The sequence below is a fragment of the Castor canadensis genome, chromosome 1 (genome assembly GCF_047511655.1).
Source record: "Castor canadensis chromosome 1, mCasCan1.hap1v2, whole genome shotgun sequence".
NCBI classification, from domain to species: Eukaryota; Metazoa; Chordata; class Mammalia; order Rodentia; family Castoridae; genus Castor; species Castor canadensis.
In genome coordinates this window covers 94513448-94538031 of record NC_133386.1, presented here as the reverse complement: position 1 = coordinate 94538031, position 24584 = coordinate 94513448, and the positions used below count along the sequence as shown (strand labels likewise).

Here is a 24584-nt window from a genome sequence, read left to right as displayed (position 1 = left end):
CATTTTATGGGTTATGTTTTTTGGCAAGTCTAAAAACTGTTTGCCTATCCCTAATCCTGAAAAATTTCTCCTATGCTGTTTCCTAAAAGTTTTGTTGTCTTAATGTTTTAAGATTATGGTTAATTTGATTTGCTTTCTGTTTATGATAAGCTCTTTGGATCAAAGCTAATATTTTTTCATATGAACATTCAGCCCTTCTGGAACCATTTTTGAAAATATTCTCCTTTCTCCCCAGAATTACCTCAGATCCTTAGTCAAAAATTAAATACATTAATGAGAATTCTTGAAATTTATTGTACTTTTTGATCTGTTTGTCTAGCTTTATGCCAGTATTGCATTGTATGGACTGCTATACCTTTACAATAAATCTTGAAGGTAGGTAGTATATGGCCTTCAACTTTGTTATTCTTTTTCAAAGTTACTTTGTAGGTCCCTACTTTATATGAATTTTGGGATCTAATTGGAAATACTTTGAGTCTGTAGACCCTTTTGGGTGAGAATTGACATCTTTATAAAGATAGTCTTTCAATGTATAAGCAAAGTATATCTCTCTGTTTAGATCTTAGTTTCTCTCAGAAGTATTTTGTAGTTTTCATTGTATAGGGTTTTCTTATCTTTTGTCGGATTTATCCATAAGTAGTTTTTATTTTTAATGCTATTATAAATTATATTTCAAAGTTTTAATTTCTTATTGTTGTTGGTATATAGTAAGTTTCTGCATATTTATTGTTTCTGCAACATTACTAACCTCACTTGTTTTTAGTAGCTTTTCTGTAGATTCTGTCATTATCTGCTATCTAGAAAATTGTTATCTTCAAATAAAACCATACCATACCCATAACTATGATAACATCTTTAGTTTTTTTGATTTTACCAGGTTGAAGTTCTCTTCTATTCCTAGTTTGCTGAGAATTTTAATTAGAATGTGGAATTTTTTTTTGTTTCTTTTTTTGTGGTTCTGGGATTTGAAGTCAGGACTTCACGATTGTTGGGCAGGCCCTCTACCACTTGAGCCTCACTTCCAACCCTTTTTGCTCTATTTATTTTGGAGCTTGGGTCTTGCTTTTTGCCCAGATGGGCCTGGATTTCTATCCTCCTATTTTATACTTCCCTCTGTAGCTGGGATGACAGGTACACACCACCACACCTGACTTTTTTCTGTTGAGATGGTGTCTCACAAACTTTTCTTGCCTGGGCTGGCCTGGAATGGTTATCCTCCAGATTTCAGCCTCGTGCATAGTTGGGATGACAGGCATGCATAACTGCACTCAGACTTTTTTTTTTTTTTTTGAGACAGTGTGACAATGTATGGATAAATTGCCCAGGCTAATCTTGAACTCATGATCTTTCTACCTCAGCCTCCTGAGTGCTGTAATTATAGGCATCTGCCACCACATCTAGCTGAATTTTTATTTTATCTTTTTGCATCTATTGAGATGACCCGATAGTGAATTTGTCATTTTACATTGATATTTGCACATTAAACCAACCTTGCCTTCCTAGGACATACCATACTCAGTCATGATGTACTTATGTTCTTATATATGCTTTACTAAAGTTTTAAAAAATTGGCAAAATTTCATAAAGAGATTTGATCTGTAAGTTTCATTTCTTATGACAAATCAGATGTTCATCTACTTTGGTATCATAGTAATGTTGGCCTCATTGAATAAATAAGGAAATACTGCTCCCTCCACTTTTTTTCTTCAGTTTCCTGAAGTGTTTGCATTGGCTGGGATTTAGCTCAGTGGTAGAGCACTTTGCCAAGCATGTGTGAAGTCCTGAGTTTGGTCCTCAGCACTGCAAAGAAAAAGGTAGATTTCTCCAATACAGTGATCTGGGCCTGGAGTTTTTGTTTGTATGCTAAAAGTTTTAACCAGTAGGTTCAGTTTCTTTCCCTCGCTCCTTGTCTCCCTCCCTCCTTCCTTTTTTCTTCTCTCTTTATTTTGCTGTAAACTATATCACTAGCTGCAGGTTCTATTTTTTAAAATAGATACTGGGCTATTGAGTTCATTTGTAAGAGCTTATTCATGTCTTTCAAGGAATTGGTATATATTTTAGCATAAAGTTGTTAAAATATTATTTTCCTGATAACTGTAGCATCTGTATGATGCCATATCTCTCATTGCTGATATTGGTAATATTGGTAGTAGGGTGTATGAATTTTATTTATTTTTCTCAAATAATCAGGCTTTATTTTCACTGGCTTTCTTTGTTTTCTGTTTTATTGATTTCCATCTTAATCTTTATTTCATCTTTGGTTTTGAAATATATTTTTGCATGGCCAATAGTAAAGGTTGGTAGTATTTTACTTTCAGTACTTTTAAGCTTGCATTATCTCTAAAGAGAAAGCTGTCATATTTGTGCCTTTGTGCACAGTGAGTTTTTCTTTTTCTAACTGCTTTAATTTTTTTTTTCTAAGTCCAGGTGTGATGCTTAAATCTGTAATCCCAGCTACTCAGGAGATGGAGATTGGAAGCATCTTGGTTTGAGGCCAACCAGGGCAAAAAGTTTGTGAGGCCCTGTCTCAGACAATGGCTGCACACCTGTCACCCCAGGCAGTACAAATAGGATTATAGTCGAGGCCATCTTGGGGATAAAGTGAAACCCTATCTCAAAATAACCTTGCTGCTGGTGGCTCTGACCTGTAATCCTGGCTACATGGGAAGCTGATATTGGGAAGATCATGGTTTGAGACCAGTCCAGGCAAATAGTTTGTGGAGATGTGGCTCAAGTGGTAGAGCACCTGCTTTGCAGGTGTGAAGCCCTGCATTCAGACCTCATTCCCACCATAACTAACTAATCAACCAACCAACCAAAGCAAAAAGTGCTGGTGGAGTGGCCTGCTTAGCAAGTACAAGGCCCTGAGTTCAATCTCCAGTACTGCCAAAGTCGAGGGGGGTGGGTGAGGGGAGGGGAAATGTTTTCTATTCATTTCTAGTTTTAAGCAATTTGGTTATCATACATCCTTTGGCATGTTTCTCCATGTTTCTTTTGTTTGGAATTCTTTGAGTGTGTTAGCTTTCTTGTCAGAAATATGACAGAATGCTCAACATAACTGAAAAGGAGGAAAGATTTATGTCGTTCATAGTTTCAGTCCTTCCTGGTGGGGAGGGCATGGCAGAACAGTTTGCATCATGGTGGACTGGAAGCAGAGAGAGAAAAAGAAATCGGGATCAGGCGTAACCTTCAAAGTCATGCTCCCAGTGACCCACTTCCTCCAGTTAAGTCTCATTTTCTGAAGTTTCTGCCATCTCCCAAAATAGCGCAAACACAAGCCTGTGAGGGCCATTTCACATGCAAACCATAACATTTAGGTTCTTGGTTCTACTGGTTTATAGTTTTCAGTAAAATTTTCTTCAGTTATTTCTTTAAAATACTTTTTTCTCTTTATCATTTCCATCTCCTATTGTGGAGATTCCAGTCATTTTTATTCTTCTCTGTGTGTTTCATTTTGGATAGTTACTATCGCCTTGCCTTCATATTCTTTTTTGTTTTTCGTCTGTATTTTCTATTCTGCTCAGTGTATTAGTACTAGTATAATTTTATCCATTGTATTTACTATCTTGTATTTCCTTCCAGGCATTTTTAGCAGTTTGGTTTGCTCCTTTGTGTCCACATGTGTGCACACGCCCATGTCTCTGCTTAACATGTTCAGTCTTTCCTGTCACTTCTGGAGAATCTAGAAGTCAATGGTAACGGTGTGTTAATGTCCTTGTCTGCCAATTCTGTCTTCAGTGTAATTTTGGGGTCACTTTCTGTTGATTGACTTTTGTCTTCTTTATAGATATTCATGACAGGCAAATTGTATATTGGATGCTAAATGCTGTGAGTTTTGCTTGTCAATTCTGGATTTTTTGTATTTTTATAAATTTTCATAGTTTTTTTTTTCTTGGATGCAGTTAAGTTACTTGGAAATGGTTTGATTTAATTTTATGCTTTGTTCTGTGTTTGTTAGCTGTGTTGACTGTGGAGTTAATTTTTCCCACTATTGTCACAAAGATTTTTCTAAGTATCACATCCAAAGATCCATGAATGGCTAGGTTTCTAGTCTGACTGATGGGACAGTATTCCCCACTGTTTTTGAGCTTTAGGATTTTTTTTTTTTTTTTTTTGCTGTAAATGTTCTGGTGGTTCCCCCCCTTTTTTTTTCTGTAGTTTCCTTTTATGTGTATATTAATCAGTACTCAATTGAATATGCAAGAGTGATTTTTAGCCGATGAAGTTTTCTCTCTGTACATCTCTCTACTCTGCCTTATGAAGTCTAGTCACCATGGTCCCTTTGATCTCCCAGGTCCATCTCCTCAAACTTAGATCACTGGGCTGCCCTGGGGTTTATCTTCCTTGTGCTATGCCTGGACACTTTCCTTAGACAGTAAGTTGAATGTGTTGTATAATGGATGCTCTCCTACTTTATTTTCCATTTCTTGATTTCCAGTCTCTTCAGGAATGTTGTTTTATGTAATTTATTTGACTTTTAAGTTGTTTCAGCCAGTTGGGAAATTCATCATTCATATTTTGGCCAGAAATGGAACTCAGTTTAATATTTTACTAGAAACAAGACATGAAAACAAAAATCACTTTTAAATGTTTGTTTCTTTTTACTGAAGCTTGCATTTCTTCCAGCCCTTGAGAGCATTTGTAACATCTGTCCTTACGTACTTCTTAAAGTTACTAACACTGTACTGGAGAAATGACAGTATTATTGATATTGCTACTGTTTTCCATTCCAGTGAAAGCCTGACACTGCTGACTAAATGATAAAAAACAGATTAATCCACTATCTAAAGTTAAATCAGTTTATGGAGGAAATTACTTGTTATGTGCCCTTTGTAAATTTTATGTTGCTTTGCTGAATGCTGATGTCACAGATTTTTTTCATGTCAAATTAAAACATTTGGTTATGTTCTGCACCATATTATTAAAACTGTTCATGTTTCAAGTATTATCTCATTCTATTTTATACTGTTGAAAACATCTGTTTATATAATTATAGTTTGCTATTCTCAAACTGGTGCAGATTTTGCCTTTGTCTTTGCATTTATTCTTCACACTAAAAATACAAAGAAGGGTAATTTAATCCATAGTGATATTTGTTAGTTTTGATATAGTAATATTTTATTGATTTTTACTGATACCAAAGACATTAAATGGAGTTAGTCAACTGTCTATTATTTGTGAACTTCATAGATAGGAAAGTAGTTGGATTCTGTAGCTAATTCAGAATGTCCTTTGGGCTAATTGTTTCTGTCTTACCCTATTTCAAGTCTTTCTTGTTTCTTTCTTTCTCTTCTTTTTTTTTTTAATCAACGGTTCTTCTACATGGAGATATTAATTATTGAAATTATTTTTTCCACTTCAAGATGAAAGTTGGTATTATTTTTGCAGACCTCTAAAGATGAGCATCTAATTCATTTGTCTCTGTCTTGCTTTACTGGAATGTATATTTCATGTTTTATTTCTGTGCTACCTATCTGTCATCTAGAATGTTCTTGGCACATAGTCAAACATTCAGCACATTTCTGATGATAGTGAATCAATGAATGAGTGAATGAATGATTAACCTTCTAAGACTTTTTTTGCTCATCCAAATCTCACCCATCTTTCCAGGTACAGTTCAGAGTTGTACTGCATTCATGAATTCATGAATACCGAAGGTTGAACTCAGGGCCTTGTGCTTGCTGAGCAGACACTCCATCACTAAAGCCATGCCTCCGGTCCTTTGTATGTATATGTTTTGTTTTTGTATTTTTGAGATAGGGTCTCGCTTTATTTAAGCCTGTGCTTGCCTGGACTAAAATCCTTCTATTTTGCGTTCCCCACATAGCTGGGATGACAGTCAAGTGCCACTGCATCCAGTCAACCATTGGTTGAGATGGGTCTGATGAACTTTTTGCCTGGCTGGCCTCAAACCATGATCTTTCCTGATCTCTGCCTCCCAAGTAGCTAGGATAGCAGGCTTGAACCACTGTGCCTGGTCCCACCAGTATATTTTTGAAAAAGGTTGTCTCTGGAGAACTACTTCATCTCATCATGGTATTTTTCCTCCTTTGAACTATTGGCATTTTCATAGAGAATTATTTTCTTTTTTCTTCTCTTTTTGACAGGGTCTCACTGTTTAGCCCAGTCTGGCCTCAAATTGTGATCCTCTTTCCTCAGCCTCCCAAATGCTGAGATCATAGGTGTGTACCACCATGCCTGGCAAAGAGAATTTTCTAACAGATTTCACTGTGTGCAATTTGGAGTAGGCTATGCGAAGGGAACATTCTCCTACTTGAAATGTTTGTGACAGGTGGCATTGTCAATAAAAGTGAGAGGAGTTGACAATATGGCGTTCTTCCTTTGTGCTAGGTGCTTGTGCACTTTAATTTCCAGGAACCTTTATCAGGTGTGGTTAAATTCTCCCTATTGTTTAGTTGTAGGAACTAAGGTTAGGGAGGCCTTGTCATATATAGTTGCATAGACAGAAGTGATTGGTGATTCAAACCCTGGTCTTTCTTGGTAGAAGAGCTATTATGCTGCCTTCAGTGGGTAACTACTTCATGAGTTCAGGTCTACTGTGATTATGTGAAGTACTCAGTGGTATTTCTGTCAAGGAATGAAAGGACTGAATGGGACAGAATGGTGACACTTCCTTAGAAAGAGGAAAAAGTTTTAGATTATGAAATAATTGGAAACAGCAGAAGGAAGAGAGAGGCACAAACTTTATTATCTTGTTCTGATCTTGGCTTTGTGATACCGCAGAGATTTGTCAACAAAGTTGGTAGATCTGTTTTGATTTCTCTAAGAAACATTTGTTGATGGAGTTTATTGTTTTGGTTTTTAGTTTTATGTGATCTAAGTAATCTTACTTAAAATTGAAATGAAAAAAATCTTTTAATTCTAAAGCCAATCTCTAGAGGGTGATGGTTACTATGTTTAATTAAGAAGTATGTATTAAATAACTAAAGCTACTGTCAAGAGCTTGCCGTGAACCAGATACTGTGTTTTATGTTCATTGTCTCATTTAATCATTTCCACGGTCATTATTTTCAAGTTTCTATTTTCAGTTCAAATTCACATAACAGTAGTTCAAAACTTTTTGTGTCTGAGACGCATTGAGTGAAAAGCATTTTATATGGTTGACTCAGTGCATACCTCCATGCATATAATTAGGTGAATTTCTTCAGTAATATTTACTCTTGACTATATTATACAATTGTGCTGTTGTGTTTTACCTTAAAATAGGTATGACATACAATGAACCATTATTTGCAGTTTGAAACACTTTACTCTTAAAAACTATGCTATGTTCACTTTCTCACTTTGTAAATAGCAACACACTTGTCTTCTTTCATGCACTGTCATTCTTGTGACTGCCTTGTTATAACTACTTCTTACATTCTGACAAAAGGAAAAGCCCCAAAATTAAGCTTTTCAGTAAGTATAAAGCCTCCCTTTCCCACTTAAATTAAAACCATTGAACTAAAATTCCTTCTTTTAGTGAAGATCATGTTTACTGATAATGCATTTCTTGGATTTGACTTTCCTGATTTTTGTAGACCAGACATACCAGGTTTGTTTAAAATAGAGTGGGCTTCATATTTCTAGTTAAATTATATGGGTACTTTTTTTCTTTGCTTTTCTTTACACTTGAAATATTTTCATAATTAAAACAATTAAAAAATTATGCAACCATTTGTGTTTAATAAATGCCTTTAAATAAATGGAAAATAAATTTTTATTATACCACCAGGTGGCGCTCGCTACCAAATTAAGACGCCCACACCGTTCTCTGAAATATTTTGTTATGGGTATTGCTAGTTAGTATTTTGATATGGAAGTATACTCAAGTAGTAATGGGATCTAGAATTCAGGAATGAAAGTAAAAGTAAAGTAAATGGGTTGCTAATGTGTAGACCTAAGGTATTTTATACTTATGTTGAATGTAGTTTTTGGTATTTAATCATTAGGAATAAGGATAATTGAATTAGAAGACTGCTGGTGTGGCTCTAGTGGTAGGCCACCTGTTTAACAAGCACAAGGAAAGCCCTGAGTTCAAATCTCAGTACCGCCCTTCCCCAAAAAGGATAATTTCAGAATAAAATTTGGTATTAGTAAGGTAGCTGTTTCCTAGTTTGCCATATATCTCTGTCTTTCCTATTATAGGTTTTCCTATTAGGGTACCAATACTTTTTGTTTATCAGCTGCTTTTGATATTAATAATTTGTTTTAAGTCAGTTTTGATATTATTAGATCAACTTTAAGTGATGATTACAATTAATTTACATTAGAATTTGTATTTGTGGCATTTTCTCATAATTTTATTACATGAACCAGGAACATTTGAGTTTGATTTTAGTTTAACAAAATGAATAAACTTTATTTCATCTCTGAATATGTCCAGTTACAGCTAGTCTTCAGAATTTTCATGAGTTACCTATGAATCACAAAGAAATTTATTATTTTGATATAAAGGATGTTGAGCCTACAACTAATAATCCTAAGTAAGAATTCTATGTTATTTTCAATTACACACTTTTTGAGTTAAAAGGAATGATAGGAAAAATTGTGTTGAAAGTCAGCTCTAAAGACTCTCAAGAGTATGGTTTATTTTGCCTCTTGCCTTGGTAAAAAAGAAAACAAAATACTTATTTTTAAAAAAATGAACTATTTTGGCATATAAAAGGGTTTGAAAATAGGTTTCTGAATGCATATTAATATACCATGGTTTTGGAATTTTTTTTGTATGTCTTTAAGGTATACAACATGATGTTTTTTTATACGTATACGTAATGAGCTGATTTCTGTAATCAAGCAAATTAGCATACTCACCACCTTCCATATTTACCTTTTTTTTGGAATGAGATACTTGTAGCTCGTTTTTGGTGTATAACACAGTATTATTACCTGCGGACCTCATGTTGTACATCACAGCTCTAGACTTAATTTATCCTAGCTAACAGCAAATTTATACCCTTTGCCCTACTTCTTCCTATTTCCTCATTCTCTCTGCCCCTGGTAACCACCTTTCTTTATACCTTCTTTTGCTAGTTGACATTTCCCCCTAGCTTCTGTATCTAAATGAGTATTTTTCTATGTCTAACTTATTTCACTCAACATAGTGTCCTTCAAGGGGGGGGGTAATGACCCAAACATTGTATGCACATATGAATAAAAGAATTTAAAAAAAAGAAAATAACTTATATGAAAAACAAAACAAAAATGGTGTCCTTCAGTTTCACCCATGTTGTCTCAAATGATAGTATCTCTTTTTAAAATATTATTGTCTGTGTGCACTCTTTATTCACTTACCAGTCGTAATGGACAGACCCTTGAGTAGTTGAACATGGTGAAAATGCTGCAGGAACAGGGAAGTGTCGCTATGTGTACAAGCTGTTGATTTCATTACTTTTTGAGTATATACCCAGTAGAAGACTTGCTGAGTCATACAGTAGTTCTATTTTTAATTTTTGAGGATTCTTCATACAGTGTTTCACAACGGATATACTAGTTTGCGTTTCTACAGAGATAAGGACTTCTTTTTCTCCACATCCTAAAAATTGTTATCTCTTGTCTTTTTTTTTTCCCTTCTTGGTGGCACCATGGTTTGAACTCAGTGCCTCACAGTTGCTAGGCAAGTGCTCTCCCTTTTGTTTTTGTTTTAGTTGTTTTTTGGATAGGTTCTTGTTTTTGCTCTGGGTTGGTCCTGGACCATGATCCTTCTACCTGTGCCTCCCAAGTAACTGGGATTACAGACACTCACCACTATGCTTGCTTCATTAATTGAGATGGGTGTCTCCTAAGATTTTCCCTAGGATGGCCACAAACCATGATCCTCCTGATCTCTGCTTCCTGAGTTGCTGGGATTACAGACTTGCCCCACCATGCCTGATATCAATATCTGTTATCTTTGATAATAGCCATCTTACCAGGTGTGAAATTGTAACACATTGTGGTTTTCATATGCATTTTCCTGATGATTAGAGCACCACTTCATATATATGTTGGCTATTTTTATACTTCCTGCATAGATGGGACCACTGATGGGAGCCACCAAACCCAGCTTATTGATCGAGATGTGGTCTCACCAACTTTTTTTAATATAGGATCTTGTACTTTTTCTCTGGAGTCAGTTTTGGACCATGAGCTTCCTAATTTCCACCTCCCAACTAGCTGGGATTACAGGCCTGTATTACCATGCCTGGCTGAGATATTCTTTTTTGATGTATGTATTTATTGCTTTAAAATTACCTCTTGCTGTTGCTGTATCCCATAAATTTTGGTATGGTGTGATTTCACTTTTATTCATCTTGATATATTTAAAATTTTTCCTTTTGATTTACTATGACAGTGGTTGTTCAAGAGTATGTTACTTTGTTCCCACTTTCTAGCTGTTTTTGAGTTCTGGTTACATTCCACTGTGGTCAGAAAAGATATTTGATCACCTTTAATTTATTTAGGCAAGTCTGTGACCTAGTATGTGTGACCTATCCTGGAGAACATTCTATGTGTACTTGAGAAGTATGTGTATTTTTCTGCTCTTGGGTGGAAAAGCTCTGTATAGGTCTGCCAAGTCCATTTGGTTGTAGTATTGTTCAAGTCTGTTGTTTTTTTTATTGATTTTCTCTTTTGATATCCCAAATGTTGTTGAAAGGGAGCATTGAAATATACTCCTGTTACTACAGTGCTATCAAATTCTCCTTTCTGATCATCAGTATTTTCTTTTTTACTTAGTGCATATATATTTACAATTATTTTGTCTTATTGAATTGATCCTTTTATCATTGTGTAGTGTGATCTTCTTCTCTAGAGATAGTGTTTGAGAGTATTTTCTTTTGGTTACCATTTGCATAGAATATTTAACTTCCTCATTTTCAGCCTGTGTTTCTCTGATTCTAAAATGAGTTTCATGTAAACAGTGTGTAGTTGGATCTTACCTTTTAAATCTGTTCAGTCACTGTGTGTCTTTTTATTGGGGAGTTAGTCCTTTGACATTTGAAGTAATTATTGATAAGGATTTACTATTTTGTTAGCCATTTTCTGTTTAAGCTTTTGATCTCTCTTTTTGTCTCTTGCTGTCTTCTTTTGTGTTTTGTGTGTGTGGATGCTCTGCTTTGATTCTTTGTTTTCTTTTTGTTTTGTGTGACTTTCTTTTTGAGACAAAGGTCTCACTATGTAGCCCAGGGTGGCACTGAACTCATGATCCTCATGCCTTAGCTTCCCTACTGCTTGGATTACAGAAATTTGCCACCCATACCTGGCTTCTTTTCATGTAACTTCTATAGGTATTTTCTTTCTGTTTACCAGAGGGCTCACATAAAATATAGTTATAGCTATATATTTTAAGCTGGTAACAACTGCCTTTCCAGGCGGGAACTCTTGCTTTTACCTCTTTTCTGTTACATATGCTATTGATGTCATAGTTTAGAACTGTTTCTGTTATATAGCCATTAAGATGATTTACTTATATATATATTTTTTCTCAACTTGAAGGGCTACCTGTAGTATTCCCCCACCACCACCCCCCCCTTTTTTTTTGTGAAAATGATAGTAGTTTATTAGGAAAGAAGTATACTTTCAATAGACTGAAAGCGGGTTGTCTCTAGGATGGGAACCTATAGTAATTTTTATAAGGTATGTCTAGTGATGTTAAACTCAGTCTGCTTTTGTTTGTCTGAGGAAGTACTTATCTCCCCTTCATTTTTAAAGAACAGGATTGCTAGGCATAATACAATATTCTTGATTGGTGGTTTTTTCTTTCAATGCATGGAGTCTTTGCTGTCCTTCTGGCTTACAAAGACAACAAATCATATTGAAGGTTTCCTTGCCTGCTAACAAGTCACTTTTCTCTTGCTGTTTTCAAAATGATCTGTCTTTAATTTTTGAGAATTTTATTTTAATGTGTCTTGTGTAGATATTTTGGGATTCATCCTATTTGATGTCCTTTGGACTGGATCTGGATTTGTATTTTCTTCCAAACTTGGAAAGTTTACAGCCATTATTTGAATATACTTTTTGTTCCTTTCTCTTTTCTTCTTAAATTCCACTAATTCACTTATTTTTTTAATTGATATTTTTCCATAAATCCCTTAAACTATATTAATTCTTTTCCATTTTTTTCTTCTCTGATTGGATGTTTTCCAATGACCTGTCTTGTAGCTTGCTGATGCCTTTTTTCTACTTAATCTAGTATGTTGTTGAACTGCTCTATTGACTTTTTCAGTTTGATTATTCATTTATATAATTTCTGTCTCATATTTTAAAAGTATTTCCCATGACTTTGGTGAAATTCTGTGCTTGTTCATGTTTTGTTCCTCTGACCCTGATTTGAGAGTCAAAACATATGCATAGCTTTGACACTTCATTTTTCAGGCAGAAACTGGGAGTTGGGGGTCCCTTGACAATCGTGTGGTATCACAAATGGAAAGTCTTGGGTGTGAGCCACTCAACCTTTCTTCCTTCTTGGTATGGATGTTGTCCCATGTGTAGAAGTCTCTCATTTTCTGTTGGAGGGAATTGACCCCCATGTAGATGTTTATTTGCTGCATCTATGGTAGGAAGGAAAGCCAGGAACCTCCTATTCTACCATCCTACTGATTTCATTCCTTTATATTTCTTAAACATTGTTTAAGAAATAAAACACGAAGCAGCCATCTTTCCTCAAAGCCTTTGTGCTTGTTGTTTCTTTTGCTTTCATTGCTCTTGCTTCAGATAACTATGTGGTTTGTTCCCCTGACTCCTTCAGATCACTGATCAAATACAGAGTTTCCTGACCAAATAAGAATTATTTCCTCCAATCTTTTCGTTTTCTTGTTTTTAATATTTAGCAACATTGACACACTTACATTTGCTTATTGTATGCTGTATCCATTGGAATATAATCTCTGCTGAGGTGTGGAGTTTGTTTTATTTACCACTGTATCTCCAGAGTCTTGAGCTGTGTGATGATATAGTAGTAAACACTCAGATGCTTTTCTTCTGAATTTGAGTGTAACATGTTCTTAAACCAGCAATTCTGAGGGATTTATTCAAATATTATGACTTAAATGGCATATTTCTGAGAGGCTTTAAAATTCTTTGTTATAGAACTTTTATTGCAAAAGTTTTATTTTCTTTTATTGGTTTGGTTCTGCACAGGTTCTTACCAAGTATAATGAAGAAAGATAACTGCCATGTTTTCAAGGTTGATTTTAAAATTAAATGAAAATGTTTTTTGTCTTACTAGTTAATGTTAGTCTTGAAGCAGATATTAATTACCTTTTTATGAGTGATTTCTGTATATGCAGGTTTACTTATGACTTTTTTTTAAGATAGGAAATGTGATAATTTTTGAGTGATCTCAATTACTTGACTTTGGTATTAGTGACTTGTTTTCCAGCCTATAGGAAATGATTGATTAAAATAGCATGTAGGGCTGGAGGCAAGGCTCAAATGGTAGAGAGCCTACCCAGCAAGTGCAGAGTCAACCCTTGGTATCGTCAAAAAACAAAACAAAACAAAAAAAGCATGTTGAACTTTTCTTCTAATTAGCATTGTGATAACTCTTTTGAAGCTTATAATGGTTGTGCAGGAGCTCTGGTTACAAAATGTCATCCATATGTGTTATCATCTTTCAGCATTCCTGATGCTACTTTATAGGGAAACAACATAGGTGACTAGGTCATGGCAAAATATGTTAGTTTTAGATTTTAAAAATAGAGTATTTTAAAAAGTATTTATTTCCTTCTTAGTGAAATATTTCCTGAGAAATATATTTGATATTAACAGAATAAACTGCATAATCTATTAAATAAATTTACTAGAAGACACTTGGAAATTTAAAATAACTGTTGTTGAAATACTATTTATAGAACTTCTATTTAAACTTTCAGATTCAATAGAAGGTTTAATATTTTTAAGTTTATAATCCCTTAGGTTTAATGTCACCATATTAATAAGATAGTATCTTAGTCCATGGCTTCTTGACTGGCATTTCTTTTATCTGCCAGGACTCACATTCTAAGGTTACCTACCAGTGTCATCTCACCTTCAGCCTGTAAGCCATACAACTGACTGCCGTTCTTTCTTTCTTGGTAAAGTAAGGAAAAAGCAACAGGAGAAAGAAGTATATATTACGTTTCTATGTTTAAATTAATGTTTATAGGTTTTTTTGTTTTTAACTTTTTTAAGGCCGGGTGTAGTAATGCATACCAGTAATTCCAGCTCCTTCTTAGGCAGAGATAGGAGGGAGGATTGTGATTCAAGGCAGTCTAAGCAAAAGTTAGCTTGACTCCATCTGAACAACAAAATAAAAGCAAAAGGGCTGGGGGTGTGGCTCAAGTGGTAGAGCACTTTCCTGGGAAGCAGGAGACCCCAAGTTTAATCCCCAGTACCGCAAACAAACGCGTGAACAAGAATAATAGCAAAAAGCCCCTTTATTGTTGTGTGTGTATAATTTGCATACTATAAGATTCATTTATTATAAATATACAATTGGATGATTTTTAATATGTTAATAGAACTTTGTAACACTTACCACAGTCGAATTTTAGAACATTCCTCACTCCAAAATCATCCCTCATGGTTACTTGAAGTTACTCTTAATCTGCCTCTCTACCCTCAACTTCTTTTTAAGCTTTTTATAATACATAAAGTATGTCATGGGTTTCTGCTTTGTTCTCCTAATTGTTCATAAGTATGCCCAGTGCATAACATAACTGACCACAAGCAATGAGGTATAAGTCACTACTTTTGATTAAAGAGCGAAGGGGCTTGTGGTAGGAAAAGAGAAAGGGCTGTTTCTTTGTTTCTTGCTTGCCCTTGAACAGAAAGTAATTTCTCTGTGGACTCATTTTGCTGCTTTGGTGTGTGTCCCTTTCCTGAGGCTTAGATTCTTTTTTTTTTTTAAACAGTATTTTATTTATTTATTTTTTAAAATTTTATTCATATGTACATGCACTGGTTGGGTCATTTCTCCCCCCTTCCCACGCGCCCTCACTTAACCCCATGCCCTCCCTCTCCCCCCTTACCTCCTCGCTTCCAGGCAGAAACTATTTTGCCCTTATCTCTAATTTTGTTGAAGAGAGAGTATAAGCAATAATAGGAAGGACCAAGGGTTTTTGCTGGTTGAGATAAGGATAGCTATACAGGGAGTTGACTCACATTGGTTTTCTGTACATGTGCGTTACCTTCTAAGTTAATTCTTTTCAAACTCACCTTTTCTCTTGTTCCTGGTCCCTTTAACTTATTGGCCTCTGTTACTTTAAAGTATCTGCATTAGTTTCTCTGCGTTGAGGGCAACAAATGCTATCTAGTTTTTTGGGTGTCTTAACTATCCTCATACCTCCCTTGTGTGCTCTCGCTTTATCATGTGATCAAAGTCCAATCCCCTTGTTGTGTTTGCCCTTGATCTAATGTCCGCATATGAGGGAGAACATAAGATTTTTAGTCTTTGGGCCAGGCTAACCTCACTCAGAATGATGTTCTCCAATTCCATCCATTTACCTGCGAATTGTAACATTTCATTCTTCTTCATGGCTGCATAAAATTCCATTGTGTATAAATACTACATTTTCTTAATCCATTTGTCAGTGGTGGGGCATCTTGACTGTTTCCATAACTTGGCTATTGTGACTAGTGCTGCAATAAACATGGGTGTGCAGTTGCCTCTGGAGTAACCTGAGTCACATTCTTTTGGGTATATCCCCAAGAGTGGTATTGCTGGATCATATGGTAGATCTATGTTTAGATTTTTTTAGTAGCCTCCAAATTTTTTTCCAGAGTGGTTGTACTAGTTTACATTCCCACCAGCAGTGTAAGAGGGTTCCTTCCCCCCGCCCCCACCCCACGCATCCTTGCCAACACCTGTTGTTAGTGGTGTTGGTAATGATGGCTATTCTAACAGGGGTGAGGTGGAATCTTAGTGTGGTTTTAATTTGCATTTCCTTTATTGCTAGGGATGATGAGCATTTTTTCATGTGTTTTTTGGCCATTTTAATTTCTTCTTTTGAGAAAGTTCTGTTTAGTTCACTTGCCCATTTCTTTATAGGTTCATTGATTTTGGGAGAATTTAGTTTTTTGAGTTCCCTATATATTCTGGTTATCAGTCCTTTGTCTGTGTAGCTGGCAAATATTTTCTCCTACTCTGTGGGTGTTCTCTTCAGTTTAGAGACCATTTCTTTTGTTGAGCAGAAGCTTTTTAGTTTTATGAAGTCCCATTTATCTATGCTATCTCTTAGTTGCTGTGCTGCTAGGGTTCCATTGAGAAAGTTCTTGCCTATACTTATTAGTTCCAGAGTATTTCCTTCTCTTTCCTGTATCAACTTTAGAGTTTGTGGTCTGATACTAAGATCCTTGATCCATTTTGAGTTAATATTGGTATAGGATGATAAACACGGATCTAGTTTCAATTTTTTGCAGACTGCTAACCAGTTTTCCCAGCAGTTTTTGTTGAAGAGGCTGTCTTTTCTCCATCATATATTTTTAGCCCGTTTGTCACAGACAAGTTGGTTATAGTTGTGTGGCTTCATATCCAGGGCCTCTATTCTGTTCCACTGGTCTTCATGTCTGTTTTTGTGCCAATACCATGCTGTTTTTATTGCTATTGCTTTGTAATATAGTTTGAAGTCGGGTATTGTGAGATCTCCAGCATTGTTCTTTTTGCTGTGTATTGCCTTGGCTATTCATGGCCTCTTGTGTTTCCATATAAATTTAACAGTAGATTTTTCAATCTCTTTGATGAATGTCATTGGAATTTTGATGGGAATTGCATTAAACATGTAGATTACTTTTGGGAATATAGACATTTTTACTATGTTGATTCTACCAATCCATGAGCATGGGAGATCTCTCCACTTTCTATAGTCTTCGTCAATCTCTTTCTTCAGAAGTTTGTAGTTTTCATTGTAGAGGTTGTTCACATCCTTTGTTAAGTTTACACCTAGGTATTTGATTTTTTTTGAGGCTATTGTAAATGGAATTGTTTTCATATATTCTTTCTCAGTTTATTCATTATTAGTGTATAGAAATGCTAATGATTTTTCTATGTTGATTTTATATCCTGCTACCTGTTTTTTTTTTTTTTTTATTTATATGTGCATACAATGCTTGGGTCATTTCTCCCCCCTGCCCCCACCCCCTCCCTTACCACCCACTCCGCCCCCTCCCTCTCCCTCCCACCCCCTCAATACCGGGCAGAAACTATTTTGCCCTTATCTCTAATTTTGTTGAAGAGAGAGTATAAGCCATAATAGGAAGGAACAAGGGTTTTCTGCTGGTTGAGATAAGGATAGCTATACAGGGAGTTGACTCACATTAATTTCCTGTGCGTGTGTGTTACCTTCTAGTTTAATTCTTGTTTTTTTTTTTTTTTCCTTTTGTCTGTGTAACATGAACTGTTTGAGGCTTGTCCAGTTCTTTTTTTTTCTCATTTTTCTTTTATTATTCATATGCGCATACAAGGCTTGGTTCATTTCTCCCCCCTGCCCCCACCCCCTCCCTTACCACCCACTCCGCCCCCTCCTTCTCCCCCCAACCCCCTCAATACCCAGCAGAAACTATTTTGCCCTTATTTCTAATTTTGTTGTAGAGAGAGTATAAGCAATAATAGGAAGGAACAAGGGTTTTTGCTGGTTGAGATAAGGATAGCTATACAGGGCATTGACTCACATTGATTTCCTGTGCGTGGGTGTTACCTTCTAGGTTAATTCTTTTTGATCTGACCTTTTCTCTAGTACTTGTTCCCCTTTTCCTATTGGCCTCAGTTGCTTTTAAGGTATCTGCTTTAGTTTCTCTGTGTTAAGGGCAACAAATGCTAGCTAGTTTTTTAGGTGTCTTACCTATCCTCACCCCTTCCTTGTGTGCTCTCGCTTTTATCATGCACTCATAGTCCAATCCCCTTGTTGTGTTTGCCCTTGATCTAATGTCCACATATGAGGGAGAACATACGATTTTTGGTCTTTTGGGCCAGGCTATAGGTTAATTCTTTTTGATCTCACCTTTTCTCTAGTTCCTGGTCCCCTTCTCCTGTTGTCCTCAGTTGCTTTTAAGGGATCTGCTTTAGTTTCTCTGCGTTGAGGGCAACAAATGCTAATTTTTTAGGTGTCTTACCTATCTTATTATCTCCCTCGTGTGCTCTCTTGCTTTTATCTTGTGATCAAAGTTCAGTCCCCTTGTTGTGTTTGCCCTTGACCTAATGTCCGCATATGAGGGAGAACATACGATATTTGGTCTTTTGGGCCAGGCTAACCTCACTCAGAATGATGTTCTCCAATCCCATCCATTTACCAGTGAATTATATCCTACTACCTTGCTATAGCTGTTGATGTTGTCTAGGAGTTTTTGGGTAGAGTTTTTTGGGTCTTTGAGGTATAGGATCATATCGTCTGCAAATAGGGATATTTTGACAGTTTCTTTACCTATTTGTATTCCTTTGATTCCTTCTTCTTGCCTAATTGCTCTGACTAGGAATTCCAGTACTATGTTGAATAGGAGTGGAGATAGTGGGCATCCTTGTCTCGTTCCTGATTTTAGAGGGAATGGTTTCAGTTTTTCTCTGTTAAATATAATGCTGGCTGTAGGTTTGTCATATATAGCTTTTATAATGTTGAGGTACTTTCCTTCTGTTCCTAGTTTTCTTAGAGCTTTTATCATGAAATGGTGTTGGATCTTATCAAAGGCTTTTTCTGTATCTATTGAGATGATCAAGTGGTTTTTGTCTTTGCTTCTGTTAGTGTGGTTTATTATGTATATTGATTTTCGTATTTTGAACCACCCTTGCATTCCTGGGATGAAGCCTACTTGATTATGGTGAATGATCTTTTTGATGTGTTGTTGAATTCGGTTTGCCATTATTTTATTGCATCAGTGTTCATTAAGGAGATTGGCCTATAGTTCTTCTTTTTGGTGGTGTTTTTGCCTGGTTTGGGATAAATATACTACTGGCTTCATAAAATGTGTTTGGCAGTTTTCCTTCCCTTTCTATTTCGTGGAACAGTTTAAGGAGGGTTGGTGTCAGTTCTTTAAAGGTCTGATAGAATTCAGCAGAGAATCCATCAGGTCCTGGACTTTTGTTTTTGGGGAGACTCTTGATTGCTGCTTCAATTTAATTTTGTGTTGCAGATCTATTCAGGTGATTAATGTTCTCTTGGTTCAGTTTTGGATGATTGTAAGTATCTAGAAATCTGTCCATTTGTTTAAGATTTTTGAATTTATTTGAATATAGGTTCTCAAAGTAGTCTCTGATGATTTCCTGGACTTCCATGGTGTTTGTTGTTATCTCCCCTTTTGCATTCCTGATTTTACTAATTTGGGTTTTTTTCTCTTGAGGCTTAGATTCTTTACATCTCAGTTGATCTTGCTCTCTATTTCCCTTTGAACAAAGTTCTGTATTCTTTGTAGTTTCCCTCTTCATCAAATAGAACCAAGTTCAATTCTTACTGTCTGTAATCTTCAGTTTTAGAAAAGAAGAAAAGTGAAGTTTTTTTGTGAAGGATTGATACTTCTGGGGTGATGAAAAAATTATTTGTATGTTTAAATGTATATAATTGCTTCAACAGTAAATGACTTCGTATTTTAAAAAGTTAACAAAGTAGAGTAAAAGCAGTTGGCTATTATAAGGGAATTTTGTTTGGAATGATAAAATTGACAGAGTAGGAGACAAGAGTATTTATAGTTGCATTTGGAGATCTGCCTATGGTATTATCTGAGCTCATTCTCTCTTGCTTTATGGTGTTTTTCTTTGTTTTGAGCCCAGGTTTCATCAATTTGTACAATTGGGTGATAATATTACAGCTTCACATGTTTATTAAGTTTACTAACCAGATAGTGTGTCTGGAAATATGTTGAAAGATGTCTATTTTCCATCATATGTTTTTGGTGCCTTTGTCAAAAATAAGGTGGGCATAGCTGTGTGGATTCATATACTGGTCCTCTATTCTGTTCCACTGGTCTTCATATCTGTTTTTGTGCCAGTATCATGCTGTTTTTATTGCTATTGCTTTGTAATGTAGTTTGAAGTCGGGTGTTGTGATACCTCCAGCATTGCTGTTTTTGCTGAGTATTGCCTTGGCTGTTCGAAGTCGCTTGTGTTTCCAAATGAACTTTAGGGTAGATTTTTCAATCTCTGTGATGAATGCTATTGGGACTTTGATGGGAATTGAGTTAAACATGTAGATTGCTTTTGGTAGGATAGCCATTTTTATTATGTTGATTCTACCAAGCCATGAGCCCTGAAGATCTTTCCACTTTCTGTAGTCTTCCTCAGTCTCTTTCTTCAGAGGTTTGTAGTTGTCCTTGTAGAGGTCATTCACATCCTTTGTTAAGTTTACTCCTAAGTATTTGATTTCTTTTTAAGCCTATTGTAAGTGGAATTGATTTCATATATTCTTTCTCAGTTTGCTCATTGTTGGTGTATAGAAAAGCCAGTGATTTTTGTAAGTTCATTTTGTATTCTGCCACATTTCTGAAGCTGTTTATGTTGTCTAGGAGTTTTGGGGTAGTTTTTTGGGTCTTTGAGGTATAGGATCATATTGTCTGCAAATAAGGATATTTTGACAGTTTTTTTACTTATTTGTATTCCTTTTATTTCTTCTTCTTGCCTTACTGCTCTGGCTAGGAATTACAGGACTGTATTGAATAAGAGTGGGGAGAGTGGGCATGCTTGTCTCGTTCCTGATTTTAAGGGAAATGGTTTCAGTTTTTCTCCATTAAGTATGATGTTGGCTGTTATTCAGTAAGATGGTGGTTTCCTCTAAAAATGCTCTCCTAGCAGTTTTGGCAGAGTAACTTAGATGATTCAAAATCTTAGCTACAATTTACAAGCTAGAGACTGCCTCAATTTTTATATTAGACATTGTGTTTGGTATAGAATATACATAATATACATAATAAAATTATGTATAATAATGTACACATAATATACATAATAAAATGAAGTCTCTATTCTCAAAGAAATCACTATTTCTCACAAAAGACAGCCAGAACAATTAACTGTAAATCATTGTGATAAATGTTGTGGGGGAATTAAAGAAGGCTTTATAGAAGAACTAAATTATAAAAGAAAATTTTAGTAGTTAGTGTTATGTTTTCTGTTCTTCATGTTTTCTTCTTATAAAAAAACTCAAGGAAACTTTTCTCTCTATCAGTTGATTATGGTAATCAAAAGTTTAAGAGAAGTTTCTTCTTTGAAGAGTACCCAATTTCATATTATTTCTCAAATGGTGTTGAAATCTCAGTAGACTTCATGTTCAATTTTTAAACACATTTTTACCTTATTTAGACATATAATTTATAATTGAGTAAACCTTGTTTTTCTGTTTTCTATAGTTTCCATACCATAAAACTGTCTTTCATTTCTACTTGAAAGTTATTAATCACTTGGTATTATACAAATTGTAGGTGCATATGTGCATCAGGACTTAAATTAAAACAGTATTTAAAGTAAAGAAACTAATCAGTAAGGCACTTCAATATTGTATTTTTTTTGGCCATACAGTATAACAGCTCAAACTCTTCAAGATGGGAAGGACATTGCTCATTTACCTAGCATGTATTTGTATCTTGTCTGTGGTTTACCTGATGTCAGCATTCATTTTTTTCCCATTCTTTGTTTCCATATCATTCACTCTTGTACTACATCATTTACTCTTAAATGATGTAGCTTTAATGGCTTAAATAAGCCATTGTCTGACTTACTAGACTTGATCCTCTTTGGAAGGCATAACTTGTGCTTTGTCTTCTTTATTTAATACCTTTATCAGAATAGACACCTAATATACAATTGGTCATTTAAATTGAATCTAGAATACTTAAGTTTGATGAAAGTATGTTTCGTTATTCTTTAAATCCTCTTAGGATTTTGGCTATAAAATGAGAGACTATTAAATCTCATGTATGCTCTGTTTGCTACTACCAACATGTAATTGTAATTCACATTGAATTATCTAGATTAGGATTAGCTGCTGTAATAAAATACTCCCCCCACCCTCTACACACACCTCAAATACTGTGGTTTAAGCAGTACAGATTATTTTTCTTTCATATTAGTCTGGAGGTATAGCTTTGCCATCTTCAACCTGGGGCTTTTGTATTGTGGTCCAAGGTAGCAGGTTTTTTTTTGTTTTGTTTTGTTTTTTGGTTTTTTTTTTTTTCCTTGTCTCCTAGCTAATGGGAAAGAAGAAGAGACCAGGGGAACATAGGCTCAGTTTGGTGATAAATAATCACATAATTTCTGCTCACATGTTTTGACCAGAGCTTAGTATGTGGCCATAGTTTGTTGTAGGGGAGGCTGAGAAATGCAGTATTTGTTTCTCTCTGTGGACAGCTATGTTTCTAGTTAATAATTTGAGGCCTTTATTACTGAAAGAAACAATGGAAAAATTGATATTAAAGATCATAATTTCTGTTACACAGTTGTGACTTTTTTTTAAAACAAAATAGTAGATCAATTGCTGCAGGAAATCACAGAACCTGAATATTTGACCAAGTCATCAGACTTGGCAGATTTTTATTATATAGCTTGTTTCTTTATTATAAGAGATGCACAAGGCCATATACAACTTTGCCAGGGAGAAATCTACCATCTCCTTTAAGGGGCACAACTAATAACAGATGAAAAACCAGCAAGTACCTATTGTTTCATATTGTATGAGACAAACTGTCATGAACTGATATATTTAGAAGTCATAAGGAAAAGCTTTAAGGAGTGATCAGACTTTACTTAAAAGGTCTTAAAGATGGGGTAGGATTTGTATAGTCACATGCAGAACATTCTAAGCAATGAAAATAGTGCACAAGAAAGTATCAAGACAGATACTTGAAATGTATACTTGAAATGGAATGTATTCAGGGCAAATCAAGGAGTCTGTTCTTATCTCTCCTCATTATTTAAATGGGAGTTGTGAAAAATGTAGTCAGTTTAAGAAGGATCAAGATCCAGGTGGTCATGATAGTAACAGAGGCATGTAGAAATCTGTGTTTGAAGGCTTGGTGTTAGAGACTGAAATAGTGAGAGCTTAATCTTGAAACAGGATTCATAATGGTGAATTCCCTCCCTTTCACTGACTAACTGTGTATGAGGATACCCAAGACCTCTCATGTTACCTTAGTTACCCTATCCAGATGTTCTTCCCTACTCATAAGTCTACTTGACTTCTTTGAAATACTTGACAGTATTGGTTATCTGTTCTTTAAAAAATTTCCTTTGATTTTTCATTGCTTTATATTTTCTCCCTGACTTAGTATTCTGCTTTATTTGCTCATTTTTGTTCTTGGGGTCACAATTGTCTTGAAGAAGGTGTGCCAGGTTGAACTTTAGTCCTGTATTCTTAATTACTTCATGGATATTTTCATCTCAAAATATCACTATCATTTAACCTTTATGCTTTAAATCCCAAGTGCAAAACTTGCAGGCATTTTGCTATCTACCTTCTCCTTTGTCACTATATTTTCTGTCACTAAGTCCTATCAGTCCTTCCTGGTGATTGTCACATTTGCCTTTTTTTTTTTTTTTTTGTGGTATTGGGGTTTGAACTCAGGGCCTAACCCTTATTCTTCAGTTTACTTCTCTCATATGGCTGAGATGACAGATGCATGCCACCTTGTCCAGCTTTTAGTAGTTGAGATGGGGTCTCGTGAACTTTTTGCATGGACTGGCCTTGAACTGTTATCCTCTTCATTTCTACCTCCTGAGTAGCCAAGATTACAGGTATGAGCCTCTGCGCCCAGCTTTATTTATATCTATTCTTGTTACCATCACATTTATTAGTCCTTTAAAAATGATAGGAAATGAAGCCAGATCAGGAACTACAATCGTTATTCAACTTAATATTTAAATTGAATTCCAGCAATAGTTTTGCACTGCTCACTGTTCTGTGCTTGTGTTCAAGTAACCCTTATTTTGCTTAATGGCCTCAAAGCACAAGTGCATTCATGCTGGCAATTTGGATATGCCAGAGAGAAGCTGTAAAGTGCTTCCTTTAAGTATCGTCTTATCATCACAAGAAGAGTAAGTACAGTAGAGTAGGGTGTTATGAGAGACTGACCATATTTTTCTTAACATTTATTATAGTATATTGTTATAATTGCTCTATTTTATTACTGAATTAAATTTAGGATTATTTTACTCTGTTTGGATGGAAATCGTAAATAGGCAAAGTGCAGTTCCCTTAGTGCCAGCAACTCTGAGTTTAGGATATTGGGCCTCTCTGCTCTTTGTGTTACTACTTTGGGTTTTAAGTGCCAGTGACCTAGCGCCCTTATAGCTCTGAGCTTAGGGTGTCAGAACTGTCGGTTGTTAGTGTTACAGCTGTTAGGCAGCCAGAGAGAGTAACTCTGGGTGGCTTTCTGGGTCTCTTCCAGCAGCCAGGATCTGCATTTCCTCTGCAGTTTTAGCTCTACACAGCACTTTGCTTCAGCACCCCACGATGTCTTGCCTTCGCAGTTCTTCATATCCTCAGCTCTATGCATTTCTTCTCAGACATCTCTCTCTGTAGTCTCTGGCCATTGTCTGCAATGGCCAGAGACTACATGAGCCTGCTGTACTCATGATAAATACCACAAGCAGGCAATAAAAGACTTGGATGAAGCTTATTGGTGCCTAGGCTGCAGTACCAGGGGGAAGTTCA

General features: G+C 35.6%; 1 protein-coding gene across 8 annotated transcripts in view; it reads left to right on the top strand.

Annotated features, from left to right (window-relative positions):
* The window catches only part of Smap1 (small ArfGAP 1), a 145952-nt gene that overhangs the window by 21904 nt on the left and 99464 nt on the right, over positions 1-24584 (top strand). For 2 of the 8 annotated variants that reach the window (XM_074080246.1, XM_074080243.1), the window contains exon 1: positions 314-375. The exons of 4 other annotated variants lie outside the window; for them this stretch is intronic. Coding sequence is in view for 1 of the 4 variants with exons in the window: in XM_074080217.1 (XP_073936318.1) it covers positions 324-375 (52 nt within the window). In the remaining 3 variants the exon portion in view is untranslated. Of the gene's footprint in view, positions 1-313; positions 376-23867; positions 23966-24584 lie in introns of those variants that run through there. 2 more of the 8 variants (XM_074080217.1, XM_074080239.1) reach the window with 2 other exon arrangements.